We start from the raw sequence: 11,071 nt of genomic DNA on the forward strand, positions 1-11,071 counted from the left end.
GAACTCATACCACTGGGCCCATAAATGTTTCACTGAGGTAAAAGGACCTGAATGTAATGGATTGTATTTCATAGAAAAGTTTTAGGTTCACAGTGAAATTGAACAGAGTACAGACTTCCCATTTACCCCCTGTCCCTGACACATGCATAGTCACTTTTTTTTTCTATTTATTTTTTTATTCTTATGTTAATCACCATACATTACATCATTAGTTTTAGATGCATAGTCACTTTTATTACCAATATACCCAACCAGAATAATGAAACCTACATGGATGCAGTATGGGGATCCTGCCAGTTGCTGAGTGTGTCCATTTCCATTATGCATTCTGAAATTGGTAAATAACCAAAGGATCAATTTGGGTACCCATTTAGCCCAGAGTAAGGTGGATTTGAGCTGAAACTCAATCACCTTACTTCTATAGGCCCTACTCGGATTGGACTACAGTAACATTTGGGGTATACTAGAATTAGTGTCCATTCAGAGCCAGTGTCTAGTAGTTCCCCAAAAGGTCTGATTATTTTTTTCCCCCAATGAACAGTTACCCTGGATACAAGCAATAGGTATCTTGGGGAAGACTGGGAGAAAGACTAACAGTATAAACTTTCAGTAGTATACCAGGTATTGTTCCCTCCCACTCACTCAGGAGGCTGTGGGTCTGTACACTGGTTCAGGTCTGGGAACTGACTGAGGGGCCATGACTGTTTTTGAGAGTCAGGTTAAACTTTACCCAGAATTTCCTTTTTCTACAGATCAAGTAAGAATTTAGTAGACCTCCTATCTATTTCATTTCTAGGAATACTGTGATCAACTAGTCAAAGCCCTAGGTCTATACTAGTCAGAAAATCCTAATTGGTACTTTGACTCTGCTGTCCATCACCGTAACCATGCCCACCTTGTCTTTGGCACTTGGATACTGGCATTTACTCCCATTGAATATAGACTCTAAGGCCTGGCCTGCAGAAGAGAGCAATCACAGAGCTCTTCAAAGATGATGGGGTTCCCCTGACAAACTAATTTGTCACAGTTGTGGTGAAAGGTGTATTCTCTGGGCACTGTAAGGGTGTGTGAGCAGAACCTTAAATGACCAATCTACTTTAACATTCCATTTCCAGTCTCTGAATTCCTTTCTGTACAGTTTTTCAAGGCAGATTTGGCATTTTAAGTTAATTTATTGTGAGCCACCTTTTGGTCCATGTTTCAGCCAACAAACCAAACTGTTAGAGACCTTTTCTAACTCCCTAAGTTGCAACATTAAATCTAGAGTCTCTGCTTATTGGACTCACCTCCATAAACTTGACCAGATCCCATTTTATCTTCCTTCAACTATTACCCAATACCCTTAATGTCCATTCCTAAACATATTCTCTGGATTTGTCTGTATGAATTAGAAAAGTCAAGTTCTTTTGGAGTGTAGTGCTCTTTCTCATAGGTGACACTTTATACCCCATCTTTAGGGCTCTTTCTGGGACTTGAATATAGTAATAGGCCTAAAAGTAGAGTGGAAGTGGATCCTAAGGAGAACCTGCATTATCCTGTATGGCAACTGCCTTAGGGAAGTCACTACAGTTTCCTGAGCCAATTTAGGATTAGTCCCCTTCAGAAAGGTAGAGAGGCCTCTTCCACTGGCAAAGAAGATTCATCAGAATGAAGGGGTTCAATGTCCCAGCCTTATCAGGGTCTTCTCCTATATCCCCATTCCAACTTTCAGGATCCCATTTCTTCCCAGTCAAGACCCTTACTTTCTTTTTTTTTTTTTTTTTAAAGATTTTATTTATTTATTTGAGAGAGAGAGAATGAGAGACAGAGAGCATGAGAGGGAGGAGGGTCAGAGGGAGAAGCAGACTCCCTGTCGAGCAGGGAGCCCGATGCGGGACTCGATCCTGGGACTCCAGGATCATGACCTGAGCCGAAGGCAGACGCCTAACCGACTGAGCCACCCAGGCGCCCAAGACCCTTACTTTCTTAGAGACGCTGAAAGACTGAGTTCAACTTGCATTGTAATTGAGTCAGTCCCAGGATAATATTCTGTGAGGTTTTTTGTTTGTTTTTGTTTGTTTCTTTGTTTGTTTGTTTTCCCCAGCAGTCTCAGCCCTGTGGCCACAGGGCACACATAGACACTGTCAGGTCATTTATGTAGTTCTTGAGCTGGGAATTCGAATGTCTGAGCTCATCTTTTTTTTCCCCACTTTGTCCAGTGACATTAGGAATAACCAGCCAATTCCATTCTACTTATTAATTTGACAAATGTTTGAAGCTATCCTACATGGTCACCTATAACCTTGCCTCCTATAAGTATTTGATTACAAGTATCCAATGGTATTACTTCATGTATCTCTATTGCCCTATCATGCCATGAACTGTTCATTCCTTCTTTACTGCTGGAAATAGTGGTGTTTTTAAATATAATCAGATTAGAGAATCAATTCTAGACACCAGAATCAATTTAGAAAACTCTTTACAGGTCTGTTCTTCTAGTTTCCAAAAGCTGAATTTAGAGTTTCTAGAGAAACAGAACCAGAGGGGGTGTGTGTGTGTGTGTGTGTGTGTGTGTGTGTACATAATGGGATATTACTCAGCTATCAAAAAAAAATTGTGCCACTTGCAACAAGTGGATGGAGCTAGAGTGTATGTATTATGCTAAGTGAAATAAGTCAGAGAAAGACAAATACCATATGATTTCACTCATGTGGAATTTAAGAAACAACAGGTGGACATAGGGGAAAGAAAAAAGAAGCAAGCCATAAAAGGGACTCTTAGCTATAGAGAATAAACAGGGTTGGTGGAGGGGAGGTGGGTAGGGGGATGGGCTTAATGGGTGGTGGGTATTAAAGACACTTGTGATGAGCACTGGGTGTTACGTGTAAATGATGAATCACTAAATTCTCCTGAAACTAATATTACACTATATGTTAACTAGAATTTAAATAAAAACTTGAAACAAAAAGAGAACATTTCCAACTTTGCTGTATTTTCTGAAATCATTAAATCATTCTCCCCACTTCATTTAAGAATATTATGTGGTAGAAAAAATGGGAAAAGAAACTGTTCAAAATAAATTGGCCACAAATTGTTCAAATACAGAAAAACATTCACACTGTAGAAATAAAATGAAAACAAGGTTTTCCTTCATCTATACAATGGATATTTCAAAAATTACTGAAGGGCAATTTAGCAAATGAACTCATTTGACACTGGACTAAACATAAACTGGAAGAATGCTTTTGGAAAGCAGTTTGACAATAGGATTCATTTGTCCTGAACAATGATCAGTAATCTACCTTCTGGGATCCTATCCTAAGGCTGAACAGAAAAAATATTGATAACTGTACCACTTGGCATATAAAAACTGAAATGAGCCCACTACTCTGGAAAGTGAAAAAGTAACCACACATTGTATGGACACACATTGTAATTTGTGATTACAAATTTTGGGTTTTTTTTTTTTTTTTAAGATTTATTTGAGAGAGAGAACATGAACAGGTGGGGCTGTGGGTGGACAGAGGGAGAAGCAGGGACCCCAACGTGGGGCTCAATCCCAGGATCCCCCATATCATGACCTGAGCTGAAGGCAGACACTTGACTGAGCCACCCAGGTGTCCCACAAATCTTTTTTTTTTTTTAAAGATTTATTTATTTGACAGAGAGAGACACAGCGAGAGAGGGAACACAAGCAGGGGGAGTGGGAGAGGGAGAAGCAGGCTTCCCACTGAGCAGGGAGCCCGATGCGGGGCTCGATCTCAGGACCCCGGGATCATGACCTGAGCCGAAGGCAGACGCTTAACGACTGAGCCACCCAGGCGCCCCACCACAAATGTTGTTTTTAAGCAAACATGCTTTTTTAAAAAGCAGAAGGGAAAATTACAATGTTGGTGAAATATACATAGCATATAAAGTAAATCTAGGCATAGCTTAGTTTTTTTAAAATAATAATCAATAACTAAAGTATCCATATGGATTATATCAACATCTGGTGGTTTTCCACCCTTCTCTTGTGAACTTTCTCCCAGTGTCCCCCTTGGGGTCCTTAAAATACCTCAGGCTTGGGGGTTGGGTAGTCAGAGACCTGGAGCCAGTCGAGAACCCCAGCCAGGGGAATAGAAGTTAAGTCTATAATCTAGTCCTGGGAGTGGAGTGGGATTAGGAGCTGAAGACTGCTCCCAAGGTGGGGTAACTGAAGGTCCAGAGGGGTGGGCACAGATTTCTTTGTGCAGCCCTTGGGAAATAACTGGCTATTTTCAGCACCTGGATAAAGAGGACACAGACCAAAATATTGAAGAGAGCAGGGCTATGGCCTCCCTTGACTCTAAATTTGTCTGCGCATCCAGACAAGAGGTGACCCCTGTAAAGATCACAGCCTAGAGCTTTGTGGACAGCACTCCCAATGGGTAAGTACATTCCAGAGAGGGGGGTCAGAGTCATTGGGAGCAAACTCCAAGTTCCAGAAACTATATTTGTCTTCTGCTTCAACCAGGGCTTATTTTTTCCTGGGTCTAGTCAAAAGTAGAATAAATAGAGCACAATTTGGCCTGGGTTAAGAAAAAGGAGAAACCCCAAGGCAAGAACCTCATTGCCTAGTACTGTCCATCAGGACACAAGAGGAAAACTTGGACTATTCTAGCCTTATTGGGCCTCTGTTCTCTTACCCCACAATCAGACAACCTTCTCTCCTGAGCTGATCCTTATACCATCAGCAGGTCTCTTCAACTGACTGTACCCATGTTTAAAAAGCTGCTCATATAGTTAAGAAAGAAGGCTATGGAGTCACCAAGGTCCTATGGAAATGGTACTGTGTGTCGATGTTCTGTGGAACAGAGGGGAGGAGTAGGTAAGGAGGGAACACAGTACCTATTCCAGAGACTAGGCTTCCTAACACTTGACCCGCGTGTTCACACGCACGCTGACATTTATAAACAGTTCATTTAATACATAAATCAACTCTACAGTAGCTATTACTTCCTTCATTTCACAGACTAGGGAACAGGATTGAAAGCAGGCAGAGAGGATACTCCCTAAATCAGAGTCAGAAACAGCAGTTAGCATTTGAAACTAAGTCTATCTTGCTGCTAATCGATATTTATTTTGCCATGACAAAACCTCTTTCTCAGGAGCCTCAGACCTACCAGGATGCTTCTTATAGGACTTGCAGACACTGGTCACCAGTGTCCAGGTAGGCAAGGCTTTATGTGGGCTGACACAGAAAATGTTTCTCTGTAATGTTCTAGGTAAAGTGACACAATTCCAGTGCTACAACCTAGTTCAAACCACCCCTTTAAGATGCCACTTATCAACTTGGTGGATTTTATTTTTATATATATTCGTATTCTGCTTCTCCCAGCCCCAAATTTGGGTCTGGCACAAATCAGTTAGAAATCTGAGTTTAAGTACATCCTATGAACATTAATTCTTTTTGTGATAAGTAACCTACCTTACATTGAATAATCAGGCCTCTTTCTGCTTTGGGTTGGTGGTCTATCACAATATTTTTAGACAACACTTATTTCTCCTTGGTGTGAGATAAAATTGTATATTTTTTTAGTGTTCCCCTTAAGTCCCTGTCCCATCTCTGTAATTCCTAGACTTTTGATACCTCCTTAAAGATGTCCCATGTAACTGGGAAACAGGAAACTATGCCAATTTGCAGAATCTAAAGTTCTGATCTGCTCCCTATAATGAACAGTAAGAATTCAGGGAAAGAAAGTTGCTGCCATGTGCCAAGAACCTCATACTAATTTAATTTTTTCTTTATAATTATCCTTTGTAGTTGATACTCTCCCCATATTTTATATGGGAAAAAATGAGACGTCAAGAGGTTAGGCTACTTGCCCAGATACAGAGTAAGAGAAAGGTCTGGGATGGGAAATCTGGTTTACTAGATGGCAAAGCTCGTGCTCTGAGCTGCCTCTGTGGTGCGGCCTCCAGGACGTCTTTCCCTTTCCTATCTGTCCAATAAATCCACAGAAGCTCACATTTGAGCTAAGGAAATGACTTCACATGTTATCACTTACTGGAATATTAAAGTACTTAATTCACAGAATTGCTGAAGTGGGTGAGTTAATGTAACAAGAACACTTGTGGAATATTTTAAAGTTCACAAAACTTTTTCTTTTCAGCACCCAATCAATGGCTGACCAGGAAGTAAGCAAACTTGTAAAAATTTATGTTGGAGCTAGCATTAGGAATCCCTGAGGATACATAGGGCCATTTTTATGCTTACTTGTCATGGAAATGTCTAAAATATAAATAGCAATTATAAGAATATTTTAAATATGCATGGGCTTGTTTGAGACAATTGGGAATTTAGTGACGACTCACCCACTCTGGTATAGACTACAGATCCCAAAGAAGCCTTTTAGAGGGGAAATAATCTGGGATGGGCCTTGAAGAATGGGGGAAATTTGCCTAGGTAAAAACCAAAAAGGTGGTGACACCTCTCAGCAAAAACATGGCTGTGTGAAGAGTCACCATGGTGAGGATGGGGAGTCTGAGGCTTACTATTGCTGAGAATCTGACGGGAAACAGCAGGATGGCAACCCTAAAACAGGACAGGACTTGAATTAAACTCCACGCTCTTGGGGTGCCTGGGTGGCTCAGTCGGTTAAGCTTATTTTATTAAAGAAGCCAATGCTTCCTTAACAAAATAAAAGGCACCTGGGTTACCTTAATAAAATAAAAGGCACCCCACAGTTTCTTTAATAAAATCTGTAATATATCAAGTAAACATTCAGAATTCTTTATTATAGGTTCCACCAATTGCACAGGATGAAAATAAGAATCTAGGAGTCTACAGTTTTCAGAGACAATCTCTCTCACAAGAGTAAAAATCTAGGCATTCCTATCTCCTGGATACTCCACTGCCTGAAACATGTTCATGTCTAATAATGCCTGCTTGGTGCCTAGTTCTTTCTGGCTTACTGGCATTCCAGGGATGCAATCCCTGCACATCTGGCTCTCCATCCCCTTCAGCTCTATGTACCTGGTGGCTGTAGTGGGGAATGTGACCATCCTGGCAGTGATAAAGGTGGAACGCAGCCTGCACCAACCCATGTACTTCTTCCTGTGTATGTTGGCTGTCATTGACTTGGTCCTGTCAACACCTACCATGCCCAAACTGCTAGCCAACTTCTGGTTTGGTGCCCACAACATTGACCTGGATGCCTGCTTGACCCAGATGTTCTTCATTCACTGTTTTGCCACTGTTGAGTCAGGAATCTTCCTTGCCATGGTTTTTGACTGCTATGTGGCCACCTGTGACCCATTATGCCACACCTTGGTGCTCACTCATGCAGCAGTGGGTCGTTTGGGCCTAGCTGCCCTCCTCTGTGGAGTACTCTACATTGGACTCCTGCCCCTGATGATTCGCCTGAGACTGCCTCTTTACTGGACCCAAATCATTGCCCATTCCTATTGTGAACACATGGCCATAGTTACCTTGGCATGTGGTAACACAACAGTCAACAACTTATATGGAATGGAAATTGGCTTCCTGATATTGATCCTGGATTCATTAGCCATCACTGCCTCCTATGTGATGATTTTCAGGGTTGTAATGGGGTTGGCCACCCCTGAGGCTAGGCTTAAAACCCTAGGGACATGTAGTTCTCACATTTGTGCTATTCTTGTCTTCTATATCCCCATTGCTGTTTCTTCTCTCACTCACCGCTTTGGCCATCATGTGCCTCCCCATATCCATATCCTTTTGGCCAACTTTTACTTCCTCATCCCACCCATCCTCAACCCAGTTGCCTATGCAGTCCGTACCAAACAGATTCGAGAGAGACTTCTCCATGTTCTCAAGGCAGGCACTCAACCCAAGTGGCCGTTCTGCATCTGTGGGGCATACAGATAATGATGGCAAAAAAAGACTCTGACTGGGGAAGCCAGTGCAATTAACACCCATGCAACTAGGTCTTACCTGAGGTGTGATAAAAGTCAAAGAAGAATGCTAGAATATATTCCACATAACTGTGGATTTTCTCAAAGTGCAAAGAAGAATATCTGAATGGGGAAATCAGGGTATGAGGTTGTTGGGGTTTTTTTAAGATTTTATTTATTTATTTGACAGAGAGAGACACAGCGAGAGAGGGAACACAAGCAGGGGGGGTGGGAGAGGGAGAAGCAGGCTTCCCGCTGAGCAGGAAGCCTGATGCGGGGCTCGATCCCAGGACCCTGGGATCATGACCTAAGCTGAAGGCAGACACTTAATGACTGAGCCACCCAGGTGCTCCAAGGTATGAGTTTTTACACAGTATCCCTTTTCATATTTGACATAAAATTGCAAAGCCACAGAAGTAGGATTATTTCTTTGACATTTTTGATAAAGGATTTCTAGTTTCTCTTTGGAGAATGTTTTGCACAATTTGTAGATGATAAAATTATACTCTAATACCTTCTTGAAGACAGTTTACAAATTGTTAGTAAAGACTTGGAAAAATTCAACTGCATTGGCAAGCTTTTCCAATCTTTTTGGCTTGCCCCAGAAAAGACCTTTCATTGAGGATGATGGCAATATGAATGTGAGAAATCTTAATCTAATAGTACTTGGAATGGGACTTTCCTGCCCACAGGAGTTAAAGTTCTCAACCCAGGTTATTCCCCCATTTAAATAAATGGAAATGCAATATCCCACATTTCCTCTTAATAATTAACTGGGAGCAGGGAGGAGGAGACAGAAGGACACTAAGAGATTTTGTTTTGGAGGTCCTGAAATGGTCATGAAGTACAGTAGTCACATTGAAATAATAAAATGACAGAGGGAAGAAAGTAACAGTGTGATAACTGACATGAAAGGAGCTGGGTAAGAATGGAGTAAAAGTGATGAGATTAAGTGGAAACGGAGTGATAGATACAAACCTTGAAACAACTTCAGATCTTTTTGGAAAATTCTTGATTCATACTTATTTTGTTATAATTTTACTCTTTTTATTATCATAGAAGTTCTATAACAAGATAATAACCTCAGGTTAGAAACCTACAAGAATTTTGTGGTAATGCATGAAAAATCAACTACTCCCAATTCTAGTGATTCAGAATTATTGTATGTCCATTTTAGTTCTAAAACATTTTAGACTTCAAATTTAAAGTGCTCATTTAACCTCAGTTTACAAACCATTACAAAATCTAAGGTGACTTACCTTAGGTTAAAAAGAAATCTTAGTATTTTGAAAGTATAATCTAAAGAAGCCAATGATTAAGCCAGAGTAGTATTCAAACTTCATATCATCCAAAAAAAAATGTTTAAAGGAAAACAAATTTAGAACTAGCTAGGGGTTTAAGCTAAACTTTATTTTTTTTAAAAGATTTTATTTGAGAGAGTGTGAGAGAGAGAGAGAGTGAACGAGGTGAGGAGCAGAGGGAGAAACAAGCTCTCTACTGAGCAGGGAGCCTGATGTGGGGCTCAATCCCAGGACTCTGGGATCATGACCTGAGCCAAAGGCAGCTGCCCAACCAATTGCCCCGGAAGCTAACTCTTTTTAGAGAAGAGTTTGTGCTATTTTATTTCCTCAGAATCCTATACCTAACACTAAGGTTAGTTGGGGCATATTAATTTTTCTTTGTTGTTTTGGGATGAGGGGTGCTCATTCCCCCACCTCCTTATCAAGGACTCTGGACTCCAGTGCCAAACTCAAGTTCACTTATTTTAGAAAGGTTATGTTCTATGAACATAAATTTTGGTGCCAAATATAATCTACCTACTATTGTTTGTTTGTTTTTTTTTTAATTAGGAGTTGATGAAAAGATACTATAGAAGCCCCAGAGTTAAAATTTGTTTTACAGAACTATCTCCTGTCCATAGCCCTGGACTTTGGAGAAAATAAAGAAAAATATTCAAATCCATCAGTGGCCACAATGCTGAAGGAATGACAAGGAACCTTTGTCATGGGATAGTTCTTTGGCATATTGCCTAAAGATTTAGGTATAAATCCATGATTTATACTACGTAAAGCAGAAAGTGTATATGGAGATCCAAGGCTTTTATCCTGGGCTTTTATTCTGGGCTTAAAATGCATTTAGTAGGGCTAGTATTAAGAAATTTCTAGCCAAATAATCTCAGAAATACTCTGGTATGATGTTTTTAGATGACCTTCTGGGTCTACCACAGACCAAAATCAAATAACAACCATCTCTAGCTTCATCCCCCTATGTCATCGAATGATTCAGAGTAAAGAGGAGAAATACCATGTGGACGTGTGCTCCCATTCCAGCCAGGGAAAACCACCCACGACAACACCCAGACCTATCGGACTTAGGGTGTGAGCTTAGTTACAGAGGGCATTTAATCCCATTGTCAACCACAGTCATGTCTGGGCTCTTTCACGAACTTTCATGAAGGGGCTTATCTCACAAGAGGGTGGAATGGAATGTACCCTGGTGAATGCAGTATAAGGACATAACAAGTCCAATAACTGAACATCTTATTCAAAGCCAATATCTCATTTCTCCTTCACATAAATATATGATTATTCCTTTTTAAAATTTTTTATTAAATTCAATTTAACATATACTGTATTAGTTTCAGACGTTTTTATTAAATTCAATTTAACATATACTGTATTAGTTTCAGATTAGATTCTCCTTCACATAAATATATGATTATTCCTTTTTAAAATTTTTTATTAAATTCAATTTAACATATACTGTATTAGTTTCAGACGTATTCAGTTTCAATTCTAACATATACTGTATTAGAATTCAGTGATTCATCAGTTGCATACAACACCCAGTGCTCATTACTTAAGTGCCCTCCTTAATTCCATCACCCAGTTACCCCATCCTCCCACCCACTTCCCTTTCAGCCACCCTCAGTTAGTTCCCTATAGTTAAGAGTCTATTATGGTTTGCCTCCCTCTCTCTTTTCCTCTTTATTTTTCCGTCCCTTCCCCTATATTCATCTGTTTTGTTTCTTAAATTCCACATATGAGTGAAATCATATGGTATTTCTTTCTCTGACTTATTTCACTTAGCATAATAAGTAAACCCTCTAGTTCCATGTATATATATCTCCCTCATCTTTATCCATCATCTGTTGATGAGCATCTAGGCTCTTTACATATTTTGGCAATTGTGGACA

At 40.3% G+C, this 11,071-nt stretch overlaps 1 protein-coding gene across 1 annotated transcript; it reads left to right on the plus strand.

Moving 5' to 3' along the window:
• The first annotated feature begins 6,865 nt into the window (after nt 1-6,865).
• On the plus strand, nt 6,866-7,849 carry LOC145719568 (olfactory receptor 52M1-like). Its single transcript, XM_081811060.1, has one exon. The coding sequence runs from the start codon at nt 6,866-6,868 to the stop codon at nt 7,847-7,849; it is 984 nt and encodes a 327-aa protein (XP_081667186.1).
• Nucleotides 7,850-11,071: the final 3,222 nt, after the last annotated feature.

The sequence above is a fragment of the Leptonychotes weddellii genome, unplaced genomic scaffold (genome assembly GCF_054177405.1).
Source record: "Leptonychotes weddellii isolate Sample4059 unplaced genomic scaffold, ASM5417740v2 HiC_scaffold_5272, whole genome shotgun sequence".
Taxonomy (NCBI): Eukaryota; Metazoa; Chordata; class Mammalia; order Carnivora; family Phocidae; genus Leptonychotes; species Leptonychotes weddellii.